Raw genomic sequence first — 17,186 nt, 5'->3', positions numbered from 1 at the left:
TTGTTTGTTTTAGCGTAAATCTGATTTGTCTACCGAATTAATGGAGTATTTTGGTTAAAAATAGATGGAACTATTTTTTGTCAGTGTATTGGCGCCGCCTCCCTTCTGCGCGTAAAGACGCATTAAGAAGTGGCACAGTAACTGATAATCCAGAGAGGAGGTGCGTTTAGTTACAGCACAGCCTTTCATTGATGGTAAGGAGAGCGAGAAAGCTGTATTTAAACTTTTTATTTATTTTTTAACTCAGCTTATTTTCCCTCCTCGCAGTTCACAGTCTCCTAAATGCTCGCAGACTTAAAGTTTTAAAAGTGACGTACTAACAAGCTTGTGTTGGGATGGTTTCTTCCATACGGAGACGTTGTTAATGGGATTTCTCTCTCCCTTGCATCACTTGAGGACAGTGGGACAGTGAGCCGTAGGGCGTCTGGAGGCTGGATGGACAACATGTCTCCACAGCAGCAACAGGACAGCCTCTGCCAAGGCGGTGGACAGCAAGAAAACAAACGGGTAGGACTATATTTGAAACATTTCTGTTAGTGTTCCCAGTCCTTGTTCAAGTTAATGGATAGTTTTGGTTTCAAGAGTTTGACATGTTAACTGAGTGCGCAAAGGAGGAACAGTTTGTCTCCAGGTCATACCATTTATATATATATTTAAAAAAATTAAGAATCTATTATTTTTGCGTTTTTGTTTAACTTTGAACTCATTTACTGGTTGTAGATGAAGAAAACAATCATATTTTTTCTAGGAGGTAACTGCAATATGAATGGCGGGTGAGAAGGTGAGATCACCCCGCCATCGTAAAGACGGGCAAGTAAGTAGTCCCTGGAAAAAAAGATTGTACAAAATAACACAGGTAACCATAAACAATATCATACTGGTTATCAATTATTAGCCATCAATAGCCAACAACTCAACTAACATAAAACATATCAGTTGGTTTAATCATGTTTAATGTAACAATTTCTTTGAAATACCCCTGGAGATGTGAGCAGATATGGAGATTTGTTACATATAACAATAGATAATGACTGTCTTTATTAAACAGTTACGCTCATCAAAATGCTTTATCAGACATCTTTTTCTCATACATAGTTTAGTACTTTTCTTCCTGGCATAATTTATCATTGTGGTCAACTTAATTATTTCCTGGATTTTGTATCACCATAGTTGCTATAAATGAATGTAGAAATGCAGAAAATCACATTCAGATCTGAAACAATTTTCTGCTGGATGACCCCCAGACCCCCTGTTTTGTCCCCCATTTCCAAAGTTACACCCTTGTGTATAAATATTGGGTAGTATTGGTTAAGTGTGTATTATAAGGTATGGATGTATCACAGAAGGAGCAGAAAAATAAGGAATAATTTTAGTGCTTAATTACGATTTATTAAAGTCTTGAAAATACACACGCACAGGACCTATACATGCATTAATGGAGAGATGTAAGGGTGAAGGGGTTGCCCTCAGTACCCTGCTCAAGAGCATGTTGGCAGTGCCCAGGAGGTGAACTAGCACCTCTCCAGCTACCAGTCCACACTCGGAAACAAACATTACTTTCACTATTTTCTGATTTTCATTGACCAAGCGACCAATCGATTATTCAAGGAAATTGTCAGGAGGTTAATCAAAATCAAAGTTGCAGTGCAACTGTAAACCCCACGGGCCCTTTGTGATTATTTAAGATGTTATACTTTCCATTGGGTGTGGTTTGTTAAACCTTTATAGTTAACTTGACTTCCCACCTAGAGCCAGGTTCTGTTTCAAGTTTCTTCCTGTTAAAGGATGTTTTTCATTGTCGCCGCCGTCGTACGAAGTACAGTTGTTCTTGGGAGAATTGTGTGGTCCATGTGTGGCCTCGAGACCCGCTCAATATTGGAATTGCCTGTTATGATTTGACACTATAAATAATATTAAATTGAATTGACAGACTCTACACTTTACCCCTCTGTTTGAATGCAGTGCTACGTTCCTTACTTTGCTGATATCATTAGTTTTTGATTAACAGTCAGTAACTTTAGTGGCTGCAAAAAGTTCTTATAATGCATAGATAACTTTTCCTGCTGCCCTGTGCTGCATCCTTGTTTTCATTAATGATTGATTCCACATCGGCTAGAGCTTTTCATCTGTATGTTCTGATACAAACAGATACAAAAATACAGTATATCACCATCATGCCATGGATCCCTGCAAGGACTATGACAACTCCTGACAGTATGAGGAAGTACACTGAACGTTTGAGATGTGCAGTTCCACCTGAAATTAACACAAATCTCTTAAACAGCCAGGAAAACTCAGTGGAAGAGCCCTTATTTTTTACTTCAGTGAGAATCAGACTGTGTCTGGGTTCATTTCAAAATGGTCTGTGTTCTCATTTTCTTTTAGTTATTGTCGTTATGGGCACAAATTATGTTGAATCCCAGTAGGTTCTGACCTGTGGCCCCTGCGGGCAGTATGACAGTTTGGAAACAGTCTATGAATAAATGTCCTCTTTAACTGCTTTGTGTACAGCCAACAGTGTAAGAGCTGGGCTGGTCAGTAGATTTTTCCCCCCAGCGTAAAACCCATATCTCCATGTTACCTTATGGTAGCTTCTTTTTAGGAGTGAAAGGTAACATTGTCATGTTGTGGCTGGAGTGTATCTTAAAGAATGTTTCACCACTGTGTGACCCTGCTAAATCAATGATATTACACTGTGAAATGTCAGAAAGGCCTGGCGGTGAGAATGATCTTTTCTCACTGAGGAGTTTTTGATTTTTTTCGGACGCCTACAGACAAGTTGGAGACTGTGACGACAGTCGGTTGGTCAACCAATTTGGTCTAGACTGAAATATCTTAACTATTGGATGGATTACCATGAAACTTGATGTACTCCTCAGGATAATTTGTAAAAACTTTGGTGATTCCCTTAGTTTTATTTAGTGCAAAATGAATGACATAGTGCCCGCATGATGTCCACACTGAGATTTGACCACTTTGGCGTATGGTCTGGCTGATCAAGACCCATTGAAAAGACAAGTGTAACTACGGCAACAACCAAAAACACCAACCAACAAAAATCATATATACCTTCAGCAAAGTTCAAAGTGCTTTACAGAACAGAAAAAACGATCATTAAACACTGGGGGATAGAATACAGTTATATTAAAATATAAAATGTATAATAAAGATCAAGAGGATAAACACCTAATCTTTGTTAAGATTTCAATCATGAAACTTCAAACAACAAAAATAATAACAAAACAAAACCTAACAAAAAACTAAATCATTTGATTACCTACCTATCCATCTGACCATACTCAACATAATAAGTATCAGTAGGCGACTGTGTCACAGAGTGTGTTAATCTGAAATACAATGAGTAAACTGTGTTTATGTAATAGCTGCTTGTCTCCTTGCTGCAAATTCACAAATCCATCTACAATTAGATTAAATAAAACTTTAATGACCCTCATGGGGAAACAGGAATAATAGGATCCAGCAAAGAAAAATAGGATCTTAATATTGCTGCAGCTGATAGGGTGCAGTACATTGGGAGCAGACGATTAATATAGCATTAAGGTGCCATATTAGAAATAAGGCTAGACAAAGCCTTATTTCATTTCAACCTAAAGACTTGCTTAAGATCGATACAGCATGGTATCGCAATATTTTCCGTGGCAGTAGTGTATCGATACACGGACGCCAAGTATCTATCTTTTATTATGTAAATTACACATGATAATTTAACGTATTGTTACTAGAATAATAAAACAAATTTGATTTTTCAGCCCACTAGATAGAAAATTTAAGTGATGTGTTGACAAAGTTTTCCTTTGGAGACATAATTTGAAGTTGGATAAAGGGTATTAATTTGCAGTATATCGCAGAATATCGTAATATGTGTAATATCACAATTTTCAATATTGTATGTTTCAAGTATTGTGATAATATCAAATTGTGGTGCCTCTGGGGAGTCCCACCTGTAGTTAGGAATATGTGTTTACTGTACCACCGCAAACACAATGATATACAGTATGACAGACAGTTTCAACACTTTAACATTTCCACACATTTCCACATGGCTTTTCGGAGTAGTTGAAGTGTGAGAGAGGTCAAGACATGGGTAAAGAAATTTCAGGTGACTTCCTGTTATACCCTGGAGACATAAATGTTAATAAGGCAGTGGTCAGATAATATTTTGAGTTAGATAATTATTGTATCTGTTTGTCTCTTGTAGCGGATGAAGTCTCAGAGTTGTCGGCGCCAGTCCGCCCCGTCTCTGGTCATCACCAAGGCTCTCATCAGGTCCAAAACTCTCTCCAGGTACTGTAAAATTCATTCAAAGGCCTGAGGCCAGATTTAAAAAGTGAATGGTGCAAATGTGAATTGCGGTTTACAAGTCATTTTCAGCCACAATCAATATAATTTTATTTATAGTGTCAAATCATAACCAAAGTTCCCACCGGACACTTTACAAATAGAGTTGGTCTAGACCACACTACACAATAATTATACACGTGTGCGCACTCACGCAAATGAGTCTGGATCTATACGTTGTTGTCAACGGGGCAGTTTGTTATGGCAGGAGGGACGTCCTGCAGTTTAAGTCATCCCAGGTGTTATGTTGTAACCTGCAGGTGTTGTTCAGTGTCGCCAAGCAGCGCTCAACTGGGTGAGTATGTGGGCTATAACCTCCTCCTCAGAAGCATCCAGTTCACTTACACAGAGGCCACTGAACCCTGCCGCCACACACTCACACACATGCACGCACACACTCACATGCTCCAGGCATAACCAAGAGTAAGGTGTTGAATCCCCTTGGATAGATAATCCTTCTGTAACCAGACTTATTAGAGGATCAGGCATTTATTAATAGCTCTGTCTTTCAAGGTATCGACTGGGAAAGTGAAGAAGAAACAACCTCATTAAAAAGCTCCGACTGAGGTGGGGTCCCTCACTGAGCTACACCCACCAACTAACAACCCCTTCTGTCAAAGACTGTTGACATGGTGTTTGGCTCTGTTTTATCACATAAGGCTCACCCCAAGTGTGGACATGGCTAATAATGGGAAATATGCGTATTCTTTATTTTGCTGAGAGGTTAATGCTAGAACATCACATATATTGAATGCAGGTTTTGTTGTCCCTACATCTATGTTTTCTTTATTGTTTTTTGGTATTTTTTTCTTTTTTATCTTCCTTGTATTCCTTTTTAGTTTACTGTTTATGACTTTGAGCGGTGAGCTGTCCCTCCATATTTCCCATCTTTATGCTAAATTAAACCCATATTCACATAACACACATGAGAGACAGATTAATTGTTAATCTTCTTATCTAACTCTTGGAGAAAATCAAATAAGCTTGTTTCAGAAAATACTACTCCTTTAAATGGTGACCTGGCCACTGGAACTAGTAAATAAAAATAGAAATTCCAACGATAAAGCAATCAATAATTTTGGTACAATAAAGCTGCATTAAGTAACAGAACACATTAGCTATTATCCTATATCAAAGAAGAAGACATGTTTTATTGATCCCCGAAGGGAAATTATATTTTTACACTCTGTTACACATTACACATTACACAAAGACCCGAAATGCACACACACACACACACACACACGCACACACACACACACACACACACACACACACACACACACACATGCTTAAATAGGACCAATACATGCACTAGTGGAGACAGGTGCCCCGAGCAGTTGGGGGTTTGGTGCCTTGCCAAAGGGCACCTCAGCAGTGCCTAGGAAGTGAACCGGCATCTCTCCAGCCACGCTCTGTACTTGGGTTGTACGAGAACATGAAACAGCGACTAGGCCTGCACAATTCGGGGGAAAAAACAAATCACAATTTTTTAGTTCAGAATTGATATCACAATTCTCCGTCACGATTTTTTTCTCACAAAGTGTAATGTTTGTTGCACACATGAACCATGATAAAACAAAACAAATTGGCAGTACCAAACATTGATTCACCTATAGCACATTGCACATCATCGGAGAAGGGTAAGCATTGCAGCGCTTAAAAACCTATTTATTACAGTCTATGTTTAAAACTTACAGAAGAAAGCAGTAGCGTTTGTGATGCAGTCGGCTTGTAAAATTAAATAAGAATCAAAGTAATTTAAAAAAAATGTAAATCAAAGTAATTTCAAAATTAAATTGTGAACCAGGTGAATCGAGATTGCGATTTTAAAACGATTTATTGTGCAGGCCTAAGGACGACCCTCCGGTTCCCAAGCCAAGAATATAATCTATTAACATAATGGGGTGCCCGGAAGCCCAGTTGGTAGAGCAGGCGCCCATATATAGAGGTTTACTCCTCAACGCAGCGGGCCCGGGTTCGGCTCCGACCTGCAGCCCTTTGCTGCATGTCATTCCCCCTCTATCATTTCTTCAGCTGTCCTGTCAATAAAGGCCTAAAAATACCCAAAAATAATCTTTTAAAAAAAATGGCACACTATGCACTATACGTCAGAATTTGGAAGTTATTTTGTATTTGGTGATGATGAGGGAGAGAGACAGAGATCTTAAGTGAATAATCTAATAAAATGGCACTCGAGAGACAGGGGCTGACTGAGGCTTTGTGTTTACTCTGCAACGTTACCACCAAACATGCCTTCTGATAAACTAAGTCTGTCAACCTCAAAACATCTCCTTATAAGAGAGAAAGGTTTGACGAAATGAGTTAGCAGCTGCTTAGCATTACCAGTCAGTCACGCTGGTTCTAAAGCAAGTTACCCTATTACACACTGACTGGAAGAGGTACTTTGACATAAAAGTGGGATCACGAGTTGCATCAAAGTGTATTGATATGGAACCAAGTCTGTGTAACATTACAGAAATTGGAGTGAGAGAGGATGTGCATGTATTCCTTGGTGTCCAAAATCTTCAGACTTTAAAGAGAATATTGTTGTTTACGCTTCATCGAAACAGATCAAATTCAACTTTATTATGTTTCACCTGAGAGGAGACTTTAAGGTGCAACATCTAGTATTTTAACAAGATAAAAGACACATTTAGGTTTAGACATTTGTACAAATACTATAAACAGTTAACACCCAGGAGAAAGAGAAGAAAAATTAACAAAAAGCAAAGGAGTTTATGGGAAATGTGGTCTGAGAGATTCATGAGATTCGGTATCAATGCCTAAACAAACTACAATTAAATCTTTGATAAACAAGTGCATTTAAAAGTAAATACAATGTAACTTGTTTAATTGTTCAGAAAACCATTTTTTTTGCAGCCGGCTATTAAAAACAACAACACATGTTTGCATTCCAGAGAGAGCTTCATGGTTCCTGTGTGCCCAGAGACCTGCTCATTGGTCAAGTCCTTCCTCACCGGCTCTGATAGGTCATTTCTTCTCCACGGACATGCTCAGTTAAAGACCGGGATGCAGACTCAGGACAGACACCTCTTCCTGTTCAGCGACATACTGGTGATCGCCAAAGCCAAGTAAGCACAAGTGTGCGTGTGTTTTTTTTTTTTTTTTATCCTTGCGTGGAATATTTTGGCTGTTCTCTTCAGTGGGGAATTAGGTTAATACCTGGTAAGTCTGGTGTCACACCAGTTCTTGTGGTTCTTTCTGAATTCCCAGATCAGCCAATCACTTCAAGCAGAAGGCCCAGGTGTGTGTGTGTGAGATGTGGACGGCAGGCTGCATGGACGAGGTGTGTGAGGGAAGCACAAACCCAGAGAGGAGCTTTGTTATGGGCTGGCCCACCTGTAACTGTGTCGCTTTGTTTAGGTAACGCACACACACATTAATATGTGTTCACATTTATGTTGCTATAACTCTGTACACAGACTTAATAATTGAATGCCTTTTTAATTGCGTTTGTTTATACCACAATGCTCTAAAGGTCTCAACCAAATCCGATGAGATATTTTAATGGGAGTCCAAGTGACAGTTATAGGGGCTATATGTAACTTTCATTTGTGTTGATTCTAGCGGCCCCGTTTATTTCCTTTTTTTTCTGTGATAGCTCTGCCCCCCAGTATTAGCCATAACTAAAGTGGATAATTTCTAAAATAAAATAAAATACAATTAGGCATCTACTTCCTTTTACCTGTGTATCACTTTTCCGGTGTTACGCCGAAATCTGTGACCCGTCAGAATGTGTGCTCTGTAGCGCCGCCTTCCTGCCGAAAAAGCAATTTGTGACTTCGGACCCAGGTCATTTATGATCATCAGATGGAAAATTACTTTCTGTAAACTTTGTTCAGTTTAATTTTTTCTGTTCACGCTGCCTCACGTCACAGGCTGTAAAATGTGTTTGTTTCAGTAGTGCATGCTGGCGATGCTGTACTTGACCTTAAATGCCAAATGAGCAGCAAACAGCTATTTCGAATTTGATACAGGTCATATAAACTGCATATTTTGGTTTGATATTCCCAATAGGGCCTTTTTCCCACTATAGCATTTTCAGATTAAGCTATGTGGGATATTCCAGTATTATTTGGGTTTTAGCGGCATTCTTTGGACATGTATACAGCTCAATCTGGGGTTTTACCGCAGTTTATGGCCTCTTGCTTGTTTACGGCTTATGGTCATCTCTGTGCTATAATTGCTATGGTTGCTGTACACAAACCAACCAGCCGACAGTTTGCAAGGATGCAGACCTGATAAGAAGGAGAAACTTAGCTACTTTTAAACAATATCAAAGACTTGGATATCAACAGGTTTTTTGATATGCGCACACATTACTACGCCGACCTTTTCAAGAAGCTGGTTGAAAGAGTGAAGGAGGGATGCTGTGTTCCCCCGGTCCAACAAGTCCGCTACTGCTGTTAACTTTGAAAAAATCCTATTTTGCACGGGTACATGTAAACGGGAATAGTGTAATATTCACTTTCATTTACCATGTAAACAGCTTAGTCCGAATATCGTCTTTTTTGGAATAAGGGCAAAAACCGAAATATTTCGTGCATGTAAATGTAGTCAGTGATGAAGGAAGTGAGGTACAGGAAGTGAGGTAGGAAGATGGTGGTATGCACACCAAGTTGTTTTCCAACCGCCAAAAAATGTCAAAAGAAGAAGGAAGTGAGGTCGATGAGAAAAGTTAGAAAAAAATATGGATCTTTACTAGACACACAGACTGTGATCAGGTGTGATGTTTCTCTCTGTCTTTGCCTCAGCTCAGCAGAACAGAAAGAGAAATGGCTCTCCCTCCTCAAAAGGTAAACTCTTCCTTCACGCATCAACATAAAGTGTGTCCAAATTTGTGTGGAGAGAAGAGAAATACGACGTGTCGTGTTCCCTCTTTTATTCCTCTCCAGTCGCATTAAAGAAGAGAAAGAGAAGGAAGAACCTAAAACCATTCCTCTGAGAGTGTACGGGAAGGGAATCAATACTTTTGCTGTTGTAAGTTTATTTTGAGGTTTGAGCACATCTACTTTTACATGTGTTCTCGCTGTAATCTGAAGATTTTAAAGCTAGTTTTCCCTCTCCCAGTGGTTCATGTATATTTGTAGTGCTACTTCTTGTCCAGAGTAGGGGATGTCCTGTTGATCCTGCACCATATACGGTATGTCAGTATGTCCTTCTGCCCGATTAGACCAAGACGCTACCTGTCAGCAACTCCGATTCCACCAATGAGGTGGTTCGACTGGCCCTGCAGCAGTTCAGCATCATAGTGAGTAAAGAACGAAATATGTTTCTTTTGCATTCTTTAAGTGGAACACAGGGCTGTGCATTTAATCTAAATTTGAAATCGCAATTGTGAGTTTGGCTTCTAATGAGCACAAAAAGTAATTGAGAAAAACGATTATTTTTCACATTAAGTTTTGCAAATAAACTCTTATTTTGGGGAAAAGATGGAAAAGTATGAAGGGGAAATTGATGACTTGTTTCACTGTTTTTAAGTTCAATACTTGCAACATTTTACCAAAAGTGTGTAAAATAATAATTAATTTCAATATTGACCAAAATAATGGTGCTTATTTTTCTCTAATGGAGCAGCTCTAGTGCAGTATATCTGCATGGTCTGTGTGTGCGTGCACACCAGAATCCAACTTTTCCCCCAAATAATACTGTAAATGTATTCATCATGTTTACTGTATACTTATTTAGTCAGCTGCCCATTTACATTGTCTGAAACTGCTGTTGAACTTGTTTGCATTTGTAAGATGCGGTTTGTTCATATAAGCCTGCAGGTATTTGTGCAGTGCATTCCATTTTGCTCCTCCCAAAGGTAATATGAAAGAAAAGCGAGGCAGGAAGAACTGTATTTACCAAATGGGACATCTTCGTTCCCGCCAGCGTCACTCTGAGGACAAGATTATAAGTTACAGCTTAAAGAAAAACGCCTGACGACTGTGACTCCAGTTCTGATTATACTTGAGATCTGTTGCAGCATCCCAGAATTAGGAATATGTTTAATACTGCAAAAGCGTAAGTGTAAGTCAGGAAGCCATAAAATCTTTAATAAAACATATAGTTTGTTTGTGAAAGGCTGCAGCTATAAGAAGTCTGTTTTCATTAAAACTGTAATGCTAACCACAACTGTGTACCTGTTTAGTTAAGGTAACCTCTAAGTGATCTGTATCAAGATTGTGTGTTTAGGTTTTTAAAAAAAAAAGACCATTGGCCAAATTATCAGATTTATAAACTTCCAAATATTGATAGCTACTCCGCTTACTGTCCCATCAGATCTCACAGGATACACCTGTGGTTTCTCTCCACTCACTCCTCGTCACAAAACATCCTCAGTGATGGCCGAACCTCACATGGAATGTACTAATACTTTCTTACCAAGCACAGAGAACAGAGGAACAGAAGCCCTGTAGCCCAATGTTAGCTCAGTTGCGCAAGTTACATGTGATTTTAACACACAGCATGTGAAAAGTGAAAGTCTGATTGGTTCTGGGGGCATCTTGTTCTCTGAGGCCATGTAAAGTTGTATCTTGTTTTGTTTTTTTAACATCTTTGTCTGTGTTTTGCTCAGGGAAATGTGAAGGACTTCGAGCTGTGGGTCATCTCCAAGAGGGACAACACCCCCTATCCTCTAATTGGTCAGTGAGTGAGGTCTAGACCAGTTTTAACAAAATATCATCAGATCCTGTTGTCTTTAAATTGCTACATGGCATTTCTAAAGGGGAGCATGACAGATTGTTTTTTAGACACACTAGTACCATTCATTCCCAGAGAAGAGTGTCTGTTTTAGAATCTAGCTCCTGCAGGGTGGAAGTGTGTTTGTTTGCTGACTAATAATAGGATGTTATGGTACTGTTTATGTTTTATAGCAACTATATCAAGCCTCCAGGGAGTGATTCTGCCTCTTGTCCTCTATCTCAGGTCATGAGTTTCCTTTCAGTATCCAGATGAGTCATGTGAGACACACAATGTCTCAGGGAGGTGGCGGAGACAGACAGAGGGCCATGCAGGTGGAGCAGATGCAGGTGTACAAGCAGTGCCAGTTCATAATGAAGCCTCGAGTCGTTGAAGCACTGCATGTATCCCCAGGTGAGGTCATTATTCATTCAGGAAAAGTAACAAAAATAGTACGAGTGTTTTTGCTCATGCATTCTGGGATTGCCTTTTCAGAGTGTTCTCAGAAGCCATTTAAAAGGAGGCGTTCGCTCATCACCTGGGCCTTCTGGCGAGGCTCCTCCTCCCACCTGAATGAACTACCCCTCGCCGGCGTGGCCCGTGGCTGCCTGTTCAACCAGCCGCTCAGCTCCATTTGTGTAGAGGATGCTCTGCCAAAGCCAGTTATGGTGAGTGGGCACAACGTCAGGAGTGCCTAATTGGAATTTCAGTCCTTGTTTTTCAATCTATTGTTATTGTAAAGAAACCGCTGCAAACACTCTCTTCTCCCTCACCAGGACATGATGGTGTTTCTGTATCACGAGGGTTCCTGGACGCGGGGGATCTTCCGTCGGCCGGCAGGGGCTCGGGCTGTCAGGGAGCTACGGGACTCTCTGGACAGTGGCGAGTTTCAACTTCCTCTGACAAGAGAGCACATCTTCATCATTGCCGGAGTCTTTAAGGTAAGATGGTATGAGTGTGTGTGTATATTTTAGTTAAACCTCAAAAGTGGAATTAAAAAAACGAAGCACTTTGCCCCTCATCTTCATATACATCTTTGCTGTAAACCAAGGGGCTTTAGAAATGTGCATCATCATGACAGTTTTTGAGCATGTATGTATCACTGTGTTGGTTACCCTATTGACCCACATTTGTAAGCACAAAATTAATCCACTTCCATCCTACTCAGCCTGTGGGTGACATGCTATGTAGCTTTGATAGCAGGACAAGATGTTCGCAACACACAGCCTAGATTTTCTCATTAATGTAATCTGGATTATAATCTCTTATTATCTGGAGGGATAATGGAGAGCTTCTCTCCACAAGTGCCTTAACTATGTACATACTTACACAGCAAGATTTCTCATTTATATTACATTACATTACTTGTCATTTAGCTGACGTTTTTATCCAAAGCGATTTACAATTACTAAATATGTCAGAGGTCGCACGCAACTATGGGTTAAGTGCCTAAATGTATCGCAGTGGGAATTAAACCCAGATCTCCCACACCAAAGGCATGTGTCATACCCACTCACCACCCAAGTTTATTTACGTCAATGATTTATAGTTTTTTCAGCCGTCATTTTAATTGCAGTATATGTGAGTAAACATCTCTCACTTATCTTTAAGTAATAGAAATGTCTTACACCAATACCTGGAAATACAGGAACAAAGAGGAGTAATAAACCATATGTATGGATTAGTAGTGATACGTTTTCAGACATTATCGTGGAGAAAACGCTGGTGTGATTGACTGCCTGGCCATGTTTTCAGGATTTCTTGCGCAGCATCCCAAGCAGCTTGTTGGGTTGTGAACTGCATGAAGAATGGATGGACGTGCTGGAGGAGGAGGAGGAGGAGGAAGAACAAGTAGAGGACGTAAAGAGGTAACATTCACACTATACTGCTACTCTACCTTTTTAGTATCATTTGATGGCTTTAAACCAGGGGTCTTCAACGTTTTTTAGGCCAAGGACACCTTAGCTGAAAGAGAGACAAAGCTGGGACCCCCTACTACATATGTTGTATATAACTGAGCTACATATTAAACTGGCTGGGTGGATGGATATTCAGTGTGGATAATGGACCACAGGAGGGGTTTCCTGATGTTTGGAGATTTGGCAATTCTTCATGTTTAAAGACTGACAATTTTGTTCTCTTCCCATTCTCCGGTTGTGTCTTTCTTTACAGGATGATTTGTCGCCTACCCAAAGAAAACGCCCTGCTGCTTCGCTACCTGTTGGCCATGCTGCACGGTATCGAGGGCAACGCCCACGAGAACCAGATGACAAGTTACAATTTATCAGTTTGCATTGCTCCCAGCATGCTTTGGCCTCCTGGAGTGCCTTGTAGTCCAGAGGTAGAGGGAGAAGGAACTAAGAAGGTAAAACAGGGGAATGAAATATCACTTTAACAACTAATACATTGTGGAATTTGACCCAGACCTAAGAAAGAGTTGGTCGCTGTAACTTTGGCTACTCCTCCTATTTCAACTTAGACACACAGGATTGTTCTAATGTTGCAACACAATTAAATCAGTCTGTCTAAGCCAAGTCACAGCTCAGTAACAAAGAGAGGTTTCTTAGTTTTGCCTGCAGGGCGTAAAAAACTTCATTTTTTGGGCAGTTAAGACCTTCATTATACAAGACAGCTGAAGATGTTAAAGGTAAGAGAGAGGGGGCATGACATGCAGCCAAGGGCCGCAGGTCGGAATTGAACCTGCGGCCGCAGTGACTAGAACTGAGCCTCTGTTCATGGGGCGCATGCTCCATCAGGTGAGCTATCCAGGTGCCTCTAAAGTAATTTGGTCTATGAATTTTACAATTTGCTTTACCGAGCTATTTAGCCTTAGCCAACTAATTTGGAAAATTGGTATATTGACTTCCAAAACATGGCCCTCATTAACTGAATGGTGTGGTTATGTTTGTGTTTGAAGTATTATTCACGCAAATGTTAAGATGCATAAACTGCCAACTAAAAGTTATTTTAGATCAACATGTTTATGTGTGTGTTAGTTCCCCTGTTAATGAGCACATTTAACACCCTAAACCATGTTAGGCTTTTCTCAGGAATGTCTCCAATCAGCATTATAGAAAGTGTAATAGGTCGGTATATTTATGAACAGTTTGACGGGAACTACGTAACGTCAGGGTTAATGTCCTGCAAAGCACTTTGTTCCAGAAAGTATTAAGCATTGTAACAAGTAGCTGCTCAGAAAAGATGCACTTTAAATGCTGAAAGAAGGCGATAGGAGAGTGCTTCCCTGCAGCCTTGAAAAGTTTCAACACTACAGTTACTTTGACAATGAACATTGAGAAATGCTAACAAACTGTTTCACTGTTGTTATCATTGAATCTCAGTTGTTACACTAGTTTAATACCAACCTCTCTCTTGCTCCTGTCTGCGGCAGGTTTGTGGGCTGGTAAAGTTTATGATTGAACACTGTCAGCAGATTCTGGGAGAGGATCCCTCGTCCCTGTTTGGAGGGCAGCCACACAGACTCAACGCTGACGAGATGGGATCAGGTACACAAATGTCTTTAACTCGAGAGGGATTAAACATTTATGTTATTAGTTGATTTTTGTTACATCTCCTGCATCCATTTAGAACGTTCCTTAAACATTTTGGACACATAATAGCAGTAAGCTGAAAACTGTTTTATTAATGAGTTGAGTAATCCATCACAGTAAACACGGAGTCGGCATTGCTAAATGAGGAGGAAACACACACAGGTAGTAGAGATGTAACCATGATATCACTGCCAGCTACTATGAGCTTATGGTCAAGTGCAGCCCCAAATCACATTTGAATGGATACTTTATGTCACAGAGTTTAGGATGAAAAGAGGTCTTTTGATTTGACTTACAAATTTATTTGTTTTACATGTTTGTGACACAAGGATGCAGATTAGAACTTGGAAAATGTGTTTTTTATTTTATTGTTTCTTTATAAAGTCATATCAGTGTCAAAGAAACCCCACAGCTTACAGGAAATCATGAGTAGAATTATTCATGAAGACAAGTATTTACTGGCTAGAAGTTGCACATTTAGTTTGCCTCGTAAATCCTGAGCTATGAAGACAGAGCCAGTATGCAATGTTTTCGCAACAGTTTGTCTCTCACCTGTCTTTCTACGTGTCTTTCCTTCTGCTTCGTCTCTTCTGCATCAACCCTGGGTCCTGTTGCTGGACCATTAGACTCGTGGCTGTACCCCCATACAGACTCATCCTACGACAGTCTAGAGAACGAGTTGGACAACATCAGCGGGGGCTCACCGGGCTTCTGTAGCAGAAGGCACACCAGAACCAAACCACTACAAGGCAGCCTGGACTCCATCCTCACATTCAGCGACTACGACCCAGACACAGACCCAGACTTACGCCAGACCCAAACTGACAGCCCAGAGTGTCTGAAGTTACACCCACTGGGGAGAGCCAGAGGACGGAGACAGGACGCACTGACTGTAGACAGCTCCACCTTGGACTCCCTGTCCCCGGATGGTCGGCACACACAGCGGCGGCGCTCAGAGCCGGCTATAGCATATGTGGCCAAGTTCCGGCCGTGGGTTTCAGGGAGTACTGATGGTCTCTCTGGCGAGGATGAAGATGATGAAGAAGAAGAGCTCTCCAAGAAGCCGAGCAGCCACATACTCATTCGCACGCACTCTAGAGGTCAGACCAGGAGGGGTGGAGTTGAGCCCGCATTGACCCTGCATGGAGCTCAGGAAGTGAGTTTCCCCAGCCTCTCCTCCACCGCCACCTCTCCTGCACAAACCCGCTCCTCCCTGGACTCCTTGCACTCCCTCAGCAGTGACCACACCTGGGCGACCAGACAGGGGCTTCAGCCAGCCAAGGCACATCTGCCATCCAGCACGCCCCCTTTATCTGTTCCCTCCTCTGTCCCCTCCACACCTCTAACCATTAGCTCTGCTCTGACCTCTGGAGGACATCCAGACCTGGAAACTTGTCCAAAAGGCTCCCCACCCAAAGAAGCACTCAACTGGGGGGCCCTAAAAGGCTACAGGGGCCTCCACCCAAACTCTTGGCTGAAGAAAGGCCGGAGGCTGTCACTAACCCAACAAGACAACTTGGAGAAAGAAGATGAGGACAAGAGTGGGGTGAGATTGTGGAGAAAAAGTAGCAAAACACCAGTGTAAAGAAACTCAGATACAAGAGGCATGCATTCAAATATGTTAGATTTAAGATGTTTTCTATGTTAAATGTACAGGAAGTATCTAAAGTAAAAGCCATGCAGGCAGAATGTGTATGATTATTGTACCATATTATATTCATAAGAGCACTTTTCAAAGCAGAGTAACCAATCCAGAGCATCGCAGCACAGCAGCCTCCTTTCCCCCTGGTTGCAGCCCTAATATTAAAATGTATCACACGTGTCATTTGTTACGCCCTTTGTCTTTGTGTCAGCTGTCTTTTATTCCTCCTTAAGAAAGAAATTTACTGAACCAAAATATCCAATACACTCTCTTTTCTCCCCAGATGAGTGCAGAGGGCAGAGTATTGTATGTCTGTTTTTTTTTTTTTTTTCTTTTTTTTTTTTTTTTTTTTGTTTTTTTTTTTTTTTGTTTTTTTTTTTGTTTTTTGTGTTTTTTTTTGTTTTTTTTTTTTTTTTTTTTTTTTTTTTTTTTTTTTGTTTTTTTTGTATTTTTTTTTTTTTTTTTGTTTTTTTTTTTTTTTTTTTTTTTTTTTTTTTTTTTTTTTTTTTTTTTTTTTTTTTTTTTTTTTTTTTTAAATAAAAAAGTAAGTAATAGTGGAAGTATGTATTATGTACTCTCTACACTGTACATGCCATAAAAGTTGATAAAAGTTGACATTGTTTGTCTCTAGTTTTGACTTTTCTCCAAGTTCCCCATACTCTAGTCTCTACTCTTCTGAGTTTCTCTACTCTAATCTCTACTCTTCTCTGTCATCTAACTCCTAATCTCTCTACCCTGCACTACCTTTCCTAACCTCTTTCCTGTTCTAAGTGTTTGCACATACGCTGGCAGCAAGCAGGTCTTGAACTATTACTGCATTTTGTGACACGCGGGGCGCAGACCCTGGTTTCCTGAGTGAAAGTCTGACGAGTTATCGACTCACCCCACCTCATTTCTTCGTGGTTTAGGAAAAGCTTGTGATGAAAATCCTAAACGAACGTTTC

General features: G+C 40.4%; 1 protein-coding gene across 2 annotated transcripts in view; it reads left to right on the top strand.

Moving 5' to 3' along the window:
* The window catches only part of LOC116673812 (rho GTPase-activating protein 20), a 22,670-nt gene continuing 5,484 nt past the window's right edge, over positions 1 to 17,186 (top strand). The window contains exons 1-16 of one of the 2 annotated variants that reach the window (XM_032506118.1): positions 1 to 194; positions 402 to 507; positions 4,220 to 4,305; positions 7,281 to 7,454; positions 7,597 to 7,746; positions 9,138 to 9,179; positions 9,279 to 9,363; positions 9,557 to 9,634; positions 10,946 to 11,012; positions 11,296 to 11,463; positions 11,545 to 11,717; positions 11,826 to 11,990; positions 12,805 to 12,917; positions 13,222 to 13,414; positions 14,441 to 14,555; positions 15,227 to 16,146. In XM_032506118.1, coding sequence (XP_032362009.1) covers positions 436 to 507; positions 4,220 to 4,305; positions 7,281 to 7,454; positions 7,597 to 7,746; positions 9,138 to 9,179; positions 9,279 to 9,363; positions 9,557 to 9,634; positions 10,946 to 11,012; positions 11,296 to 11,463; positions 11,545 to 11,717; positions 11,826 to 11,990; positions 12,805 to 12,917; positions 13,222 to 13,414; positions 14,441 to 14,555; positions 15,227 to 16,146 — 2,601 coding nt within the window. In that variant the 5' untranslated portion in view covers positions 1 to 194; positions 402 to 435. Of the gene's footprint in view, positions 508 to 4,219; positions 4,306 to 7,280; positions 7,455 to 7,596; positions 7,747 to 9,137; positions 9,180 to 9,278; positions 9,364 to 9,556; positions 9,635 to 10,945; positions 11,013 to 11,295; positions 11,464 to 11,544; positions 11,718 to 11,825; positions 11,991 to 12,804; positions 12,918 to 13,221; positions 13,415 to 14,440; positions 14,556 to 15,226; positions 16,147 to 17,186 lie in introns of both variants that reach the window. The other variant, XM_032506117.1, reaches the window with a different exon arrangement.

Source organism: Etheostoma spectabile, chromosome 24 (genome assembly GCF_008692095.1).
Source record: "Etheostoma spectabile isolate EspeVRDwgs_2016 chromosome 24, UIUC_Espe_1.0, whole genome shotgun sequence".
Taxonomy (NCBI): Eukaryota; Metazoa; Chordata; class Actinopteri; order Perciformes; family Percidae; genus Etheostoma; species Etheostoma spectabile.
Note: the sequence above shows the minus strand (reverse complement) of the source record. Positions and strands in the feature narration are given on the sequence as shown.